The sequence below is a fragment of the Mauremys reevesii genome, linkage group 2 (assembly GCF_016161935.1).
Source record: "Mauremys reevesii isolate NIE-2019 linkage group 2, ASM1616193v1, whole genome shotgun sequence".
NCBI classification, from domain to species: Eukaryota; Metazoa; Chordata; order Testudines; family Geoemydidae; genus Mauremys; species Mauremys reevesii.
In genome coordinates, this window is record NC_052624.1 from 146,963,101 (window position 1) to 146,981,016 (window position 17,916).

The window sequence follows — 17,916 nt, forward strand, 5'->3', positions numbered from 1 at the left end:
GTGGAGAAGCAAGGCCGCCTCCCCCATGGGGCGCAGGAGCCGCTCAGTGTGGTCAGCAACAGCTCCATCTGGGCCTTTCGCATGGCTGGCTCTTCCGCTCACCCTGGGTAAACAACACTCACTCGGCACTGGCCTGTTTTTTAATCACGCTAAGAATAGCGATGAGCTCATCTCTGAGTGGGAGCTGCCAGCCGGGTGAATTTAACACACAGTGCTCCTTCCAAACAGTCGCAGATCTCCCCAGTAGGTGAGGGCCGAGGGCTCCCCCAACAGGGTATTATCACTGCTGGCTTCACCAGAGTGGGCCGTGGATTTATAGATTCCAAAGCCAGAATGGACCCCTGTGATCAGCTAGTCTGACCTCCTGTAGACCACAGGCCATGGGACTTCCCAGAATAATTCCTGTTTGAACTAGGACGGATCTTTTACAGAAACATCCAAGCAATGGAGAATCCACCACAACCCTTGGGAAACTGTTCTGACGGTTAACGACCCTCGCTGATTTGAACCTTATTTCCAGTCTGAATTTGATTAGCTTCCACTCTCAGCCATTGGGTGGTGTTAGACCTTCCTCTGCTAGATTGAAGAGCCCAGTATTAAATACTTGTTCCCCGTGTAGGCACTGACGGACTGGGATCAAGTCACCCCTTGACCCTCTCTTTGTTAAGCTAAATAGATGGAGCTTTTTGCATCTCTCACTGGAAGGCAGGTTTTCCAATCCTTTAATCATTCTCTTGATTCTTCTTTGACCCCTCTCCAATTTAGCAACATCCTCCTTGAATTGTGTGCACCAAAATTGTACACTGTATTCCAGTAGCGGTCGCACCAGTGCCAGATACAGGGATCAATATGGATTGGCCGGTGCTGCCAGGTCATTGCCTCCAGGTGGGATTTCCTGCATTCTTACCTGTGACTAGTGGGGGACTTGCTTATAGACCTGTAGGCAGTATTTTCTCATGTGGACAAGGATTCGGTTTCTATCGTTTCTTTTCCTCAGTGGTCAGCACTGGTATGGTAATCTGGAGTAGCGGTAAGTGGTAGCTACGCCCTCTAGTGGCTGGCTTGTCAGACTAGCTCAAATATGTCTCACAAGTAGAACCGAGTGAATCATCTGTACCCAAGAACTTATTTGACAAACGTCGCCTCTTTCTGCTGGAGATCTTGCCAACTGACTGCAGCTTTCCGAGTTCATTTGCCAGCAGAATGTGTTGGGTACGGATCTTTTTGTGATCATTTAGTCAATGAGTTCACCCTCATCCGAGATATTTAAATTCAAGCGGTGTTGCTTAGTTGTGATAGATCAGGTAACGTACGCAGGATGGTTTCCACTCCTTGGTTAGAGGAGGGCGCAGGCACTTTGAAGATGATGATTTGTGTGCTTGAGTTTAACACTTGGTTTCCAAGAATATTCATGCGAGCAGCTTTCTGTCTAACGTGCTTATCTGGCCCGCAGCTATGCATCTGGCCTGTGGTATGTGAGCACCTCGCAATCTTTAATGTATATCTCCTCACGGCAGCCCCCTGCCACTAGGAGGTACTGTAATCCCCATCGTGCAGACGAGGAGCTGAGCACGGAGAGGCCAGGGCCACGCTGAGCTCAAACATTTGTGCCAACGAAACTCAGTTACTTGAAAGTTTGTGGGATGTGAACACTAAAGGGTGAAAAAGGTGCCATCATAAACCCGAGCCAGATGTGCTTTCTGTGTGTGCCGTTTGCCCACCTCTTGCCCTGAGTCCTAGTGAAGAGATTCTCCCTTAGCGCTAGGGGGCCTGTGCTTCGGGAAGACCCCAGTGGGTAGTGTAGGGATGACAATGTTAACTAATCAGATTAGACCTGCAAATAATTGCATCCTGATTGACCCTGCAGGTCCAACTGGACATCTGCATTTCTTCCCTACAGGAGCCTGTGACCTGTGATACCAGGACCAACAGCCTCCTCAAAGCAAAGGCTGTTTGTTGGCTAAGGGAAGAAAGCCGCAGAGAAAAAAATCTATATGCGTGGCTAGCTCATCTGCCATCCTCCAGACCCACCCAGTGCCTGTGTGAGACTGGCGGGTTCCCTGCTGCCAGCGTTCTTTGTACTGCAGGAGGCTTGAATCTGCTGCGGTGCCCGTTGGAGGGAGTACAGCTGGCGGGGGCATTGCCCAGCCATAGCAGCTCAGTGCGGGGAGCCCTCCCACTGCAGGCCTGGGGCGCCTGGCTGACCCTGAGGATGCCCCAGGGGGGCTGGGGCTGCAGGAGCCTGCGGTAGCCACTGCCCCCCCTGCCCCACATGAGACATGGAGAAGAAGGGCAAGAAGCCTGTAATAATGTCCCCTTTCAAACAAGTCTCCCTGCAAGGTGAAAAGGTCAGGACCAACAGAAGTTGGTCCAATGAAAGATACTGTCTCACCCACCTTGTCTCTCTCAAGCACTGGTAGGCTTTTTCGATTGTTGGTCAAACCAGTTTGGTTGACTCAGCAGCTCAGAATTCTGTCACTGTCCCTTAATAACTCTTAAGTCAACTGACAGGTGACCAACTTGAGGCGTCTTCTTTCTTCTGCCTGACAGATCCCTAATTTAATTAAGAAGCACTTAAATCCAAAATATTCTGACAGAAATCATTATCCCAAGGAGCAGAGTGGCCAGCTCTCGTTATTGTATCGCATGTCTTGTGGTCCTTGATGTTTTTTTCTTAAGGCCCCAGCTCTTGGAGTCACGTGATTAGTATGAGAATCTGTGCTTTTTTTGTTTTTTTTTTAAGTACGTTTTTAGCTTTCATGGTTGCAGAGAAAAGCATAAAAGCGCGACACAAGTGAACTCTAAAGGCTCATAAACAAGAAGACAAAGAAAATGAACCCAAACATACTATTTTTAAAGATCTCGTGATTTCTAAGCCAATCTCATGATTTTTTTAGGCCTGGCTCCTAAGTTTTGAGATGAGGGTGGCAACAGCTACAGGGAATATTAAATTATGACAGGGCAGCTCCATGTTCATCACTTACCAATGCAACCAGAAGAAGTGCACAAGGACGAACAGACTGCTCAGCTCGAGGGCCTGGCTTCCAGGGGACACACCAATAACCGCTCAGCCCTGCAGGGCCACCATTACAGAGAGCAGAGACAGAGGAAAAGAAAATCACCATGATCCCTTGACATTCACTTTCAAGGCCCTTCCCACCCTGCTTCTCTGGGTCACCACTGAGCTATTGACTTCCATGGTCCCAGCCTCTCTCACCCGCTTGTTAAATTTGCAAACAAGCCTCTGCGTGTTTCCTCCCCTGCTGTCCCTCACGCTCCCCTCCTCCCATAAACATCTCCAAAGCTACCTCATGATCCCCCTTCAAACCGCTCCTTAAAACTCTCCTTTGCCGGGACACCTGCAAAAAACGTACCGGCCAGGCAGTGGCTGTGCTGAGAACCCTGCTGTTCAATTCTGTCCCGTTGTCTCCTTGTGCTCCCCCGTCTGCCTGTACCCAGTTGTTCTCTCTCAGGGCAGGGACAGTCTTCTGTTGTGTTTGTGCACAGCACCTCGCACCAGGGAAGCCTGGTCCTTGCCGGGGGCTCGTAGGCGCTATGGTCACACGAGTAATAATACCAGAGACGCCCCAGATCCCGGTTGCTCCAGGAGAAAAAGGTGGCAACGTGATCCCTCAAGGAGCAATAGCTAACTGACCAGTGGTGCAGATCCTCAGCTGGCAGAGATCGACTGATCGCCCCCGGCTGTGTATCTGACCCAGGCCTTCGAGAGCTCTGCATCGGTCAGACTTTTGCAGAGCTGGGTCGCTGACAATGGGTAAAAGGAGGAGTATGGACCTTGGAGGGCTTTCACCTTCTTCCGCAGCGTGGGGCGTGGCTGGGCTGCTGGCATCATCTGGGCATGTCCCCCCTAATCCATTCCCTGCCCCGGCCATCGGTGGGGCCTCGGTCTCTCCTGCTCTCCGCCTGTGGCTGCAATACTTTGGCCTCCTGAAACCCTTTAGCCTAACTGGCGTCATCGGGCTCAGCTATGGGTATTGGGTGAAATCCTGTGCCATGCAAGAGCTCAGACTAATGGTCCCTTCTGGCTTTAAACGCTAGGAAACAGGCTATGAGGACGGGGCATGAGGTTGTATCGTGGGCACACGTAGGCTACTGCCTGGGTTAAGCCCGTGCGTCTGCTCCTTGTAAACTAGATGCCCGCGCAGACTCAAAGTCAGCTGGCTGCTCGTGCAGTGGGTCAAGCGCAGGGCCCACGTCCCCAGCTGTCACAGGGCACTTTGCCTGGGACTCGCCGTCAAGACTCATCCCCAGCTTGGTGTCCCCTGCCAGGTACCGGCTGCAACGCCTGCTACATGGAGGAGATGGAGAACGTGGAGCTGGTGGAGGGGGACGAGGGCCGGATGTGCGTGAACACCGAGTGGGGAGCCTTCGGGGCCTCGGGGGAGCTGGACGAGTTCCTCCTGGAGTACGATCGGGTGGTGGACGAGACCTCACTTAACCCCGGGCACCAGCTGTAAGGGACACGACAGATAAAACAATTGCTTTCCCTGGGCCTCACTTCCTCCCTGCTGTCGCCCAGGCCGCAGAGCCGGACTCTGCCGGCCGCGGCTCCTAATTCAGCTGAGGGTGGGGGCAGTTCATCTCCAACGGGATTTGCGCAGCTCTGGTTCTGAGAGTGCAGCTTTACATTCCCTGGCAGGCAAGTCGGCCCTTCGCGACAGTGTGAGCCTGGGGGCCGGGAAGTGGCTCTGCGGGGCTCTCCCCGAATGGCTCTCTCTCAGAGGTCCCAGTACGGGTGCTGCCACACACCAATACACAAACACACCCAGAGCAATCTACGCTCACACCCCCGGATGCCCACAAACACACTCCCGCATCCACACACCAATACACAAACACACCCAGAGCAATCTACGCTCACACTCCTGGATGCCCACAAACACACTCCCGCATCCACACACCAATACACAGAGCAATCGACACACACCCCGACACCCTGACAAATACACGTTTCTCCTTTGTGCTTTTCCTCACTTCTCTCCTTTCCTTTCCCCTTCGCTCTCTCACGCTGTCCCCAGCCCAGCGTCCCACTAACCTTGAACAGACAGAGGAGACCCCCAAGGGCTCTTCCTTTCTCTTCCCTCCCTTCGGCTCTACAGTGCCTTGCCTGTGGTGGGAGAGGGCATCCGCCACTTGGCGTTAAGGGATGAAGAACACAAAACCTACCAAGGCCTGAAATAAAAGTACCAGGGCAGAACCAGGGCTGGGGAAGTAGCCGACAGCTGTTGCCCGAGGGGCGTGGCCATCCGAATAAGCGATCAATGGCATAGCCATTTGAGTTAAGCACCTCCTTAGCTGCAGGATCAGAGTGGGCCCGATCCTGGTCCATGCTATGAGGCAAAGGGGTCATAAAAACATTTGCGGAGGATGAATCGCTGGCTCTGTGCCCCCTCGTTTGGTCCCCTGAGCTCAGCGGGTAGAATCGTAGAATCATGGAATATCAGGGTTGGAAGGGACCTCAGGAGGTATCTAGTCCAAACTCCTGCTCAAAGCAGGACTAATCCCCAACAAAACCATCCCAGCCAGGACTTTGTCAAGCCTGACCTTAAAAACCTCTAAGGAAGGAGATTCCACCACCTCCCTAGGGAACACATTCCAGTGCTTCACCACCTTCCTAGTGAAAAAGTTTTTCCTAATATCCAACCTAAACCTTCCCCATTGCAACTTGAGACCATTGCTCCTTGTTCTGTCATCTGGCTCCACTGAGAACAGTCTAGATCCATCCTCTTTGGAACCCCCCTTCAGGTAGCTGAAAGCAGCTATCAAATCCCCCCTCATTCTTCTCTTCTCCAGACTAAACAATCCCACTTCCCTCAGCCTCTCCTTGTAAGTCATGTGCTCCAGTCCCCTAATCATTTTTGTTGCCCTCCGCTGGACTCTTTCCAATTTCTCCACATCCTTCTTGTAGTGTGGGGCCCAAAACTGGACACAGTACTCCAGATAAGGCCTCACCGATGTCAAATAGAGGGGAACGATCACGTCCCTCGATCTGCTGGCAGTGCTCCTACTTATACAGCCCAAAATGCCGTTAGCCTTCTTGGCAACAAGGGCACACTGTCGACTCATATCCAGCTTCACTGTAACCTCTAGGTCCTTTTCTGCAGAACTGCTGCCTAGCCATTCGGTCCCTAGTCTGTAGCAGTGCGATGGAGGGAGGAGGGTGTGACTGGAGGATGCTACACTCCAGGGCTCCCCTGCGGTGTAATGGTGTCTCAGGGCCCGTTACAAGCTGGCACAATTTAGAGCAGTCCCGAGGTGGCTCTGAGTTGAGATGGGGGGTGAGCTGGGCCCCCAGCAGAGCCACGGATCATGGGGGCGCAAAGCCATCTTCTCCCTGCTCCAGGGCATTGGGTGAGGCTCTAGCCCAGCGGAGGATTTGGGCCAGTCAGTGTATTTGGTACGTAACTGTCCTGTTCTCCTTCACCTATCGCACTACTGAGTGGGGTGATGGAAACCCTGGCCCAGGTTCTCCGCTGGGCCCAGGTGGTTGACATCTGGTTCCAGTTCCCTCTGCACGGTCTGCCCATAACTGCCCCCTCCTGCAGGCCCCAGAACCGGCCGTTGCATTCGCTGGGTGCTGCAGGCAGCAGGAATTGCTCATGTCTGCACTGCCGGAGCGAGAGCTGCATCCTGCCGAGGCCGGCTGCACACGCCTGGGACGGCCCTGCCTGCGGGGCAGCAGTTAGGGGAGCAAGCCCCTGGCCTCCAGGTTTGAATCGCCCTCCTGCACTGGCTCTGGCAGGGTTCCCTGAGCCAATCGGCCACGCCAGGAACTCTGCAGTCTTGCATTGGAGCCTAGGGGTATTTTTGAAGGCTACGTGGCTTTGGCTCTGCTCACTGCAAGCCAAGGCGTTCCCCTCCTGCCTGAACGTCTGCACAAGGCCTGTCCCCATGGAGGCTGGGAGTAGGGAGACGTCCCTTTGGCAGAACGCAAGGGGAGGAGAAGCCGGGCAGGACCTCTGCCCCCCTTGGGCTGGCACTGTGGTAGCGTCCCTGAGCCTGCAGCTGTCTCAGGAGGAAGGGGCAAGCCAGCGCCAGCGTTACTCAGCCGGGGTTGTGTCGAGACAGGTCTCTAGGCCTTGGATGCCCCTCGTTGCAGGAGAGCAGGGTCCGACCGCGAGCGGGCAGAGGGTCTGTGTCCTCGCGGCCCTGACCGGTGGTGCTCTTCTGTCCTCGCCCAGCTACGAGAAGATGATCGGAGGCAAGTACATGGGAGAGATCGTACGGCTGGTGCTGCTAAAACTGGTCAATGAAAATCTGCTCTTCCACGGGGAAGCGTCCGAGAAACTGAAAACCAGAGGCAGCTTCGAAACCCGCTTCATCTCGCAGATCGAAAGGTACGTTGTGGCCTCCCCAATGCGCAGCCAGCCCCACCCACTGCAACTCAGGGGCTCCCAATACAACCCTACGAGGGAGCTCTCCTGCCGGCTGTAATCCCATCCTACAGCCCCAGAGCACAGCTGGACTCCGGGATCCCCAGCGGCCACCGATCTGCAATATGTATAACTAGAGAGAACAACAACCGTTTCCCACTGGGCTCCGAGCTCATGTGGAAGGGGTGTACATCAGCCTCCCCCGACAGGGACTCACACACACCCACGGCAGGCACCCTTGCAGTGCACTGGCTAGAGCATTACACTGGGGCTCAGGAGACTTGAGTTCTATCCCCGGCTCTGCTGGGCGCCTTTGGGCAAGTCACTTGCCTGCTCTGTGCCTCAGTTTCACCATCTATAACGACACTGCCCTTCTTTGGCTGAAAATCTTGCTGGGGATTGTTAGTACTTGGAATGAGGAATCCACCCCATATTGCAGGAGCCAGAGGAAGGGCTCCAGTCAGTGAATGCTCTTTAATAAGGGTGCCCACAACCCCCACACAGCTGTGGCAGTGTCACTTCAAACAGGGCCTAGCTCACTTTTCATTGCACACTATTAGTGGCTGGTTTGCTCTGCACCTGGCTTCTTGAGCCCAGCTTCTCGGGCCTGACCCAACTATCCTCCCTTTGCAGCTCTAAGATCACGGGACTTAGAGCAACTTTAAGGCTAAGCCTCTAAAATGCACCAAGTTAGGCCTGGTAGTCTACGGCCCAAGGGATTTCTGATCATCTAGTCTGATCTCCGGCGTAACCCAGGCCAGAGAACCTCAACCAGAGATTCCTGAATCTATCCCAGAACTCCTGGCTGAGCTACAGCGGGTCTCTGAGAAAGATTGAAAGACTCCAAGCAATGGAGAACCCACCACGCCCCGCGGTAAATTCTTCCAGTGGTTAATTACCCTAAACAAATGCACCTTAGTTTTAATCTGAATTTGCCTAGCTTCCGCTTCCCACCGTTGGATCTCCTTCTGCTGTTTACAGCAAGATTAAAGAGCCATCTACAATCAGAGATCTTCTAGCAGGTGGTGACCAAGTCACCTCTTAGCCTTCTCTGGGCTAAACCTAACAGCGGAAGCGTCATAAGTCTCGCACTGTGAGGCAGGTTTTCCAGACCTCAAATAATTCCTGTGGGTCTTACCAACATGGAGCCATGCGGGCTCCCGGAAGCATGGGCTGTGTTTGTAGGGGTGGGGAGAGACTCCTGCTCACAGACCTTCCACACCAGACATCATCTGGTGGGAAGGGCTGGATGCACCTGGAGGAGATTGGGAAGGAGGCTGGAGTTTCATGGGCATTGGTAAAGTGGGTTTACAGGAGGCTCAGTAGAACTGAGTGAGGTTTTAGACATGTAAGAACATAGGCACTGCCAGGCTGGCTCAGCCTAAGGGCCCTCTCGCCCAGTCTCCTGTACCTGGCGTTGGCCAGCACCATCTGCTTCAGGGGCTGGGTGGAACAAGAAACCCCCCAAAGGGCAATTCTGGTGTAGCCCAAGCCCTGATCCCATTTCTTTGTTCCACCCTATCTCACGTAACTGCACGTGTTGCTGTTACAAGGAGCTGTCCTGCTGCTCTCTTCCCAGGAGTATGAGCAGTCTGAAATGCAGCCACTTCTGGTGAGGAACTGCACTGCAAACCAGCAGAATGCTTTCCGGAGGGGTAAACGGGTGTCCTCTCCTGAGTCGCCAAAGCCAACTTCCATACAGCTACCGACCAGGCCTTAGGAGCCTGCTAGCTGCCTGAACCCTTCCGCTGGCTTGACCCAGCAGCCTCCTGTCCAGCTGCCCCAGCAGCGCCGGGCCTGCCCCCCGTGTTCGGCACTCCCTAGCGTATGGAGCCTGACATGCTTTCGCTCTCTGTCCCAGCGACGCCAATGACCAGAAACAGACCTACAACATCCTGACATCCTTCGAGCTGCTGCCCTCACTCACAGACTGTGACATCGTGCGGATGGCGTGCGAGAGCGTCTCCACGCGGGCAGCACAGATGTGCTCGGCGGGGCTGGCCGGCGTGATCAACCGCATGCGGGAAAGCAGGGGCGAGGAGAGGCTGAAGATCACCGTGGGCATCGATGGCTCGGTCTACAAGCTCCACCCCAGGTGAGGTCGCATGCAGGGGCGAGCGTTCCGATTGAAAGTGACCAGGGAGGTGAAATGGCACTAGCAGCTGCCTCCCCAGCCCCAGCGCTGCCTCTCAGCCTTATTCCAGCCCCGTCACACCTCCACGGAAAGCTGCATGAGACAGGAGCATGTGGGTGGCCTGTCTCTGCAGGGCCACTAGAGAGCGCTCACCCTTATCCTGGGCAATGGCAGCCTAGTTAGTGCCTTAGCAATGAACGGCTGTGAGAGGCAGTGCTGAGGGCTGGCCCTGGGGCTGCCATGGCTTCCAGCCCGGCAGTGATCACGTGCTGATGAGGCGCTCTCTGGCCAGCTTTACAGGTGCTGGTGGGCTCCAAGTGGGGGGTGGGGTTGTACCTCAGCTTCCTGGGCAATAGAGGGGCCAACGAGATCTCGGACCTCTAGATGCCTGGGGGGTGGGGGGGAGAAGGGAGGAAAACTGAGAATCTTAAAAGAGCAGCATCTGAAAAAGGAACAGACTGGAAAGGGCATGGCCGGGGGGTTCCATCAGCTGTCAGACACTCCTCAGCAAGCCAGTGGGTCAGGCCGGGCAGGGGTCAGCCTGAGAACCAGCTGTCTTTTCTTCGTTGCCTTTCTGGGAGAAATTTGGCCCTCAGGCCTGACCTGCACTAAGACTTCCCATTGCACTTTCCGAGCTCGTTATTAGAATTGAAAAGCGATCACAGCCAGCACTTCTCTGGGGGCTAGGTAGCTAACTGCAGAGCTGCGCCAGGATACAGCCCGGAGGTCTAAACCGCCTTAGATCGAACGCTCCATGGGGCAGCACCCCACACAATGGCACCTCACCCCTGTGGGCACCATCAGAGCCTGAATCTATTGTTTAAATGACCCCCATCACCATATTTTTGCTCACTTCCCTCCTGGGCAGTGTATGCCCATTGTACAGATGGACGCACTGAGGCACAGGGAGGCTCAGTAACTTGAGGGTGCTCCCACAGGAAGTTGGGCAGAGCAGGGAGATGTGGGAGCTGTTCAGCCTAACCGCTGCCGCCTCCTCTCTCCCCAGCTTCAAAGACCAGTTCCATGTGACCGTCAGACAGCTGACACCCGGCTGCGACATCACCTTCCTCCAGTCAGAGGAGGGCAGCGGCAGGGGGGCCGCCCTGATCTCGGCGGTAGCGTGCAAAATGGCCCGCCTGATTGGCCGGTGAGCGGGGCCACTGGCCAAAGGACCACGGAAGGAGCAGCCGCGGCTGGGATGTGGCTCCATGCAGAGTTCTTTAGAGCGCGTGCGCCCAGGAGCGGAAACAACAATTGAAGGGGTGGGGCTGTCTCTGACCCCGCCAACCTGCCTCCAACCTGTCCTAGCCACTGCGCTAGCCATGCCAGCTGCACTGTGTCCCCTTGCTGTTCCTCAGCCCTCTTTGCTGCTGCCAGGCCGGGCTCTTCGCCCACGCAATAAATAGGTTCCCGAGGAGGTCTCTTAGGATTGGTTTGGGGTGGGGGGAGTGGAATGGGAGTCCTCTGACCCTTCTCTTCTGATTGGCTCAGGAATTAAAACGAGACGGGCACATCAAAACGGCTTCCAATCCGCACAAACGGCGGTCGAGGGTTGCGTTTCTCTCAGCCAATCAGGTGTGTGGATGCTGGGGCGTGTCAGGAGCCCGCGACCGGTGGCAGGCTGGCGTGTGCTTGTGGGGAGGGCAGGTGATAGGACTACAGCCCAGGCAGGAGGCGGAGGCAGGATAGAGACTGGCCTCTCCGCTAACCGGCGGCCCTGGTGTGGCTGGGCCTGCTGAGGCCAGGCTGGGATGGAGCTGGCGGGAATCTCAGGCAGGAGAGCAGCTTGGGGGGGTTTCACTTCCCCTCCCGCCCTTTCCTGTCCCTCCAGATCTAGCTGCCGAACATAGCCAAAAGCTTTGCCTCTGGTCTTCCCCCGTCTCTGGCCGGCCCCTCCGTGGTGCAGCCCGGGTTCCTTTAGGAATAGCAATAGATCCTCTCTCTTCTGGTTGTGCCCAAAGGCCGGCGGCCCCATAGCACCAGCTGTGGTACGAACACCAATGAAGAGATGTTCCTTGCGGCGGACTGACCTCCTGGTATCCCTGCCCCTGATGCTCTGGGACAGAGCCCCCAACCGGGAACGCTCCCCAGCCCACCCCTTTCCATCTGGAAGTCCAGCTCCGGGGCTTGCCGTCCTCCTCCCAAGCACACCTAATCCTTGGCCTCCCCGGGGTGCACCTCCTGCTCACAAGGAGGAGGCTGCCGCGGAGTAAATCCTGCCCTGTGCTGCTTGGCTGGCCTCAGGCTGGTTTCACAGAGGCAACAGAAATTCAGGAAACCAGGGCAAACCCCAGCGCAAGAACTGCTCTCTCTGGGGAACCTTTCTGTCGGGAGTAGATACAGATGGGGGGCAGATACCTTCTCTCAGTCATATGTGACCAAATGGCCTGCTGTGAGTTGGCCATCTGTGATCCCTGTACCACATGGCCCAGACTTCCTCTTGGGGGGAGGCTAGGGGAAGGCTGGAGGGCTTTCTGCTGGAACCCCTCCCCCCCACACACACACACAGCAGCCAGCCATGGCTGCACAGTCTGTGTTGGTCTGAGGTCCGGTGTACGTCTCTTTGTTGCCAAGCGTTTGAAATCTTCAGGTACCCCTCCCGCCCTCTCAGGCTAATGTTGATTAGGCTGTACCTCTCCTGAGCGGGACCAGTGCTGCTGTTCGTGAGCCAGATACATTGCCATTCCCACTCCCCCACACATACAGCCTGTGTGTGCCCGTGCAGCGTGCACACCCCTGTGCACAAAGCCCACCGGGTGCATGCTTTCACCCACTCACCGTCCCACGGGACGTGCGTCGCACTGCGCCTCGTCAGATAAGCATCATGCATGTGCGCGCCAGGCCATACAGACTCACGCATCTCTGATCCCCCACCCCACACGGGTGCATGTACCGTCCTTGTATACCCAATCCATCTGCAGGACGCCTCAGCTGGACATACAGGGCTTCCACTCATTTTTTTTTTCTGTACATAAGAATAAAATCATTCTGATGCTCTGGGCGTGACTGTTTAGTAGCGATGAAATTCACCCTAACAGCATATTAGACTTTAGCCTGTATTTGATGTTAAAATAATTCCCCACCCACCCCTAATGATGGCACCCTGCCCACATCAGACATGGAGGTGTGGAGGGGGGGCACGTATCCTTGAGCTAAAGTCCCCCTCACTCAATCAAAACACAATGTAAGAACAGAGAAGATGCATGTAGCGTCCAGACAGCCTTTGTGAATAGCACGATCTACCCCTCTGCGGGGCTCCGAGGGGCATCGTATTGGAAGTGCCGTCTGTGGTAGGTAATATGCATGGAGCTATGCTTCCTAATGCCAGAACTGGTCATGTAGGAGCCAGCTGTAGGACACAAGCCAGGTCTGGAAGAGGCCAGCAGTTGCCCTCTGAGCTTTTGCTCTTCTGAAGCTCCTGGCCCTAGAGAGGACTGTCCTGACAGGTCCCAGCCCCTTGCTTTCCCCCTGTGTCAGTGTACTGCTGGCACTGTCTGCGTCACATCCCCAAGCTGTCAGAGCTGCCTGGCCATCAGTATTTCCTACGCAGCCTGGTTGTTCCTGGCAGCAACAAGAGGATGATATTTTGGGATCGGGGAACGGGAGCGTCCTTTATCCTCCCCATTAGAGAGGGTCAAAAAAGCCCCCAAATCCTGATTCGAATCCAGCTTTCATTTCCAAATTTTCCTGCAAAAAATTTCGAACGAACAATGTTTCCTTTGGAATTGTTGGCAGAAAAAGTTTGCAAGGAAATCTGACTCTGAATCAGGATATTTTTCTTGCCGTTTGGTTTTCACAAAGCATGATGTTTTCAGACATCTAGATGTCTGTTGTTCCTTTTAGTGTTGAAGGCCAGAAGGGACCATTGTGATCCTCTGATCTGACCTCCTGTAGAGCACAGGCCAAAGACCTGCCCCGCAGTCATTCCTAGAGCAGATCTGTTAGAAATCTAGCATCTTCGTTTGAAAATTTAATTACGGAGAATCTACCGCAACCCTTGGTAAATTGTTCCAGTGGTGAATTACCCTCAGTGTCAAAAGTTTACACCTTATTTCCAGTCTGAATTTGTCTAGCTTCGACTTTTAGCCATTTGGATCGTGTTAGACCTTCCTCTGCTAGACTGAAGAGCCCAGTATTAAATATTTGTCCCCCACGTCGGTACTGACAGACTGTGATCAAGTCCCCCCTTCACCGTCCCTTTGTTAAGCTAAATAGATGGAGCTCCTTGAGTCTCTTGCTATAAGGCAGGTTTTCTAATCCTTGAATCATTCTTGTGGCTCTTTTCTGGCCCCTCTCCAATTTATCAACCTCTTTTTTGAGTTGTGGGCACCAGAACTGGGCACCGGATTCCAGCAGTGGTCGCACCAGTGCCAAACACAGAGTTGAAATAACTGCTCTGCTCCAACCCGAGATTCCCGTTTATGCAGCCCAGGATTGTATTAGCTCTTTTGGCCACAGCATCGCATGGGGCGCTCATGTTCTGCTGATTATCCACCATGCTCCCCAAATCTTTTTCAGGGTCTCTGCTTCCCAGGATACAGTCACCTATCCTGTAAATATGGCCTACGGTCTTTGTTCCTAGATGCACACATTTACCTTTAGCCATATGACAATGCATATTGTTTGCTTGCGCCCAGCTTTCCACGTGATCCAGATCGCTCTGTATCAGTGACTTGTCCTCTTCGTTATTTACCATGTTCCCAATTTTCGTGTCCGCTGAAAACTTCGTCAGCGATGATTTTGTTTTCTTCCAGGCCATTAATAAAAATGTTCAATAGCATAGGGCCAAGAACCGATCCCACTAGAAACACACCCGTTTGATGCTGATTCCCCATTTACAATTATGTTTCGAGACCTCTCAGTTAGCTGGCTTTTTATCCGTGTCATGTGTGCCACGTTAATTTTACATTGTTCTAGTTTTGTAATCAAAATGTCGTGCGGTACCCAGTCAGATACGTTACCGTGGTAGTCTAAGTATGTTACCTCAACATTAGTACTTTTATCAACCAAACTTGTAATTGCATCCAAAAAAAGCTGTCATGACTGGAATTTTAGTGTGGAGTGTTTTGTTTGGTGTTTCCCACTCGCCAACGTTTCAGTACTTCTCCAACTTTGGAGAAGTCTCCGGTGGGCTGAAAAAAGTGATAGTGGGGAGGGTCGAGGGGTCTGTCAGAATCTGGGAGCCGCAGCTTTGGGAAATGGAGTTGAACAGGGAAAGCTTTCAACCCTTTGGAGAAGCGGCCAGGCATCCTGCCCACCTCGCTCCTCCAGCTTCCCAGTGCTTGGGGATGGATGTCACGGACAGGGACCGGGAGGTTGTGGGCCTTTCTGGGATGACCTTTGTGTAGATCTTAGTCGCTCAGCTCTTGGCATGAGATGTGGAGGGCTCCTGTCTCCCCACTGCCTGCATGCGCTGGGATGGGGGAAGTGGGTAAAATCCCAGCCGACTCCCCTACCGGCCCTTCTCAGCTGCTTTCCAGTTGCCCCAGGGCCTCTTGCCCCTCCTGCTGCTGCCCGGTGCAGGTATGGTCAGTTAGAGCATTCCCCTTTGACCAGCAGGGCTCGGAAGCCAAACTGGAGTTCGGTGCAACTGAGCCAGGGGCCGGTGCCTGGTTCTGACCCATCAACTCAGCACATGGGCCAGGGAAGGGAGATGCTGGTTCCTCAGTTGTAAGGAGAGGGGACGACCCCTTTCTTCATCCAGCTGTAGTATCGCCAGCCAGCAGTGGCTCGGTCACTTCAGAGCTGCGTGCCCAAAGGGGTTCTGGCCCAGGGGAGTCAGGGTGGGTGGTGGATACCGGGTGGGGGGATGTACTTCAGACATGATGTTAGCTCGGCCTTGGGTGGCTTTTCTAGGGGGGGAGTGAAGATGCCGTGAGGCTTGACAGAGAGAGTTGAGGTTCTAGGGGGGGAGTGAAGATGCCGTGAGGCTTGACAGAGAGAGTTGAGGCTAATCCCAGGTAGGGTCTCAGGCCGAACATCCCCAGCCCCGTGTGCACAAGGGATAAATTTCCCCGCAGCAGCAGCTCCCCAGGGAAAAGCTGGCCAGGAATCCTGCGTGGCCAGTGTGGAGCCGTCTCTAGTCTCTGAGAGCAAACGACAGGCCTGTATCCTGCTCCGCTTCACTGGAGCTGGCCCCTGGGGACCCCCCAGCGTGGGGAGCTGCAGTAGACACTGTGCTGCACAGAGCCCCCCGGGGGGCTGCGCTGGCATAGGAGGGGGTGCGGCTGGAGCACTCTGCACCCCAGCTCTTCTGGGCCGTGGCGTGGCCCTTAGGTGGCCCCCATATGTTAGAGGGGTCCCTGGGGCTGCTCTGATGTCATGCTGGGAGCCAGAGCCCAGAATTCAGCTCTGCTCCCCCCACGTCTGAACTGGGGCTCCTCAGCGCTGGATCTGACCCTGAGTCCTGACTGCAGGGCCAGACTTCCCCATTAGCATAACCATGGGATAATGAGCCCTCTAGCTAATGGTTAATATCCGTCATCCAAACCCTCCCCCAGGCCTGGACACGAGCGGGGACTGGATGTGGAGCCGGGAACACATTTGCTCGCAGCTGGAGTCTCGACTGGGGCTGGCGGGATCAGAGACCTCGCTGGCCTTTAATGCATTAGCCCCGGAACCGAGGTTGGGATAATATCGCAGCGCAGGGCCTGCTGGGTCATAGGAGGGGCTGCTGGATGGGGGAGCCAGTTGCAGTGCTGGGGGGTTGAAAGCCAATTGGGTCAGCTCTTGCATTGATAAGACAGCAGATGACTTTGCTCGATGGGTTTGATTGCCCATAGAGAAATCAGCTCCAAGGGGGAAGCTGTTCTTGCAGCAGTCTTCAGGCTGTGTCTGCTTCAACGTGTGAGTTAATTCGACTCAGGTTTATACACCCCTTGTTTAGGACAGGGAGAAAAAGAATGCCCCACGCTCCCTTTTCCTGAGCTGCCTTCAGAGTTATTTTTTCAGGCTACAGAGTCATCTGGGCTAACCAGAACCAATACTGCCCCAAACAACGAGAAACCATCAAGCGCAAATAACATTTTCCTGGCCCACAGCTCACGTCTGGCAAACCTGAACAGAACCTACATCTTGCTTCTTACAAATCAAGGGACCTCCCGAGGAGCAAACATTACAGGGGCGCTGCTCAGACATTGCCGCGCCAAAACCTGACCTGAGTAGAGGAGACACGGACGGAGCTTTAGCCTAAGGACCAAAGTACGCTGGGAGTTCTGGGGTCGTAGTTTAGCACAAGCGCTCGGGCTTGTTTTATAATATTGGCTAACAGAGACCAGTGCTGCTGCAACCGAGATGCCATAAGCCCAGATGAATCTCGCTGGCTCCAAGCCCAATGCCCACGCGATGGCTGGCTCTCTCCGGCTCGCTGGGGAAGGCCATGGTGGGCAATGGTAGGGAAGCCTGCATGCCCAGTGCTGCAACAGGTGACCCCAGCGGAGCGTGCCCTCGGTGCTGGGGGCTGAGGGAGGCCAAAGCATTCATTTCCTCAGTAACCTTCACAGCAGGAGCTGGAGGCTGGGCATGAGGCAGGAGCCTCTCTCCAGGCTGGGTCTCCATGGGGGGCCCTGTAAATCAGAACCACCCTGCTGACTTTCAGCCCGCTTCCTTCCTGCCTCAGTTTCCCAAGGGCTTTCTGCACAGACCTCCCAGCAGCCTGGCTTGGGGCAACATTTTTATAAGAGATGGCCTCCATACTTGGCCTCCACAACTCTGGGTGGCCTCCATACTTGGGCACGCCAGGAGGGGAACCCAGAACCTGGGGCACCGGTGTTTCGAAATGTGGCTGCACACGACTAGCTTGAAGCCAGGGTTCGACTTCACCTCCCGACACTGTGCTGTAGCCACTAGGCTGCCCTGCCTCCCTGGCCCGGCTATTTACTCAATGTGAACGAAGCATTTCAAGAAGGTTCCGTCTCAACCTGATCGTTCCTTTTAGTTTCCAGCTGTATTGTATTGGTTGGGCCCGTGTCAATAACAGAATGCCACGGTTTAAACAGTCCGGCGGGAGTCCGAGCGAGCGGCTGCAGCCCCAACCCTAGAATGGGCCAGTCGACCCGAACCACAAGCCGGGTTTCGAAAACTGTTTTTCACTGGAACATTCAACTTTGTTTTGTTCCGATTCAGAGCCAAACCGAATTTTGCACGGCCAGAAATTTCCGAGGAAGGGAAATCCCGGGATGTGACCAGCATAGGGACCCCGGCTGCTCTGCAGCCACCTGGGGACCCCTTCCACAGAGCTCAAGCCGGCTCCCGGGGTCCACCCTGCTGGAATGTCGCTGTCATCCAGCCCTTATCACCCCGGCCAGCTCTGCGCCGGGACTGCCAAGTTTGGCGCTCTCCCCTTGTTCTGCTCCTAATTTAGCTACCTAGGTGATAAGCAGCAGTATA

General features: G+C 54.7%; 1 protein-coding gene across 8 annotated transcripts in view; it reads left to right on the plus strand.

The window, feature by feature from the left end:
• GCK (glucokinase) overlaps positions 1-13,671 on the plus strand; it is a 41,668-nt gene extending 27,997 nt beyond the window's left edge. For all 8 annotated transcript variants that reach the window (XM_039527274.1, XM_039527281.1, XM_039527278.1 and 5 more), the window contains exons 7-10: positions 4,291-4,474; positions 7,203-7,358; positions 9,256-9,489; positions 10,535-13,671. In XM_039527274.1, coding sequence (XP_039383208.1) covers positions 4,291-4,474; positions 7,203-7,358; positions 9,256-9,489; positions 10,535-10,679 — 719 coding nt within the window. In that variant the 3' untranslated portion in view covers positions 10,680-13,671. The remainder of the gene's footprint in view (positions 1-4,290; positions 4,475-7,202; positions 7,359-9,255; positions 9,490-10,534) is intronic.
• The last annotated feature ends 4,245 nt before the right edge of the window (positions 13,672-17,916 follow it).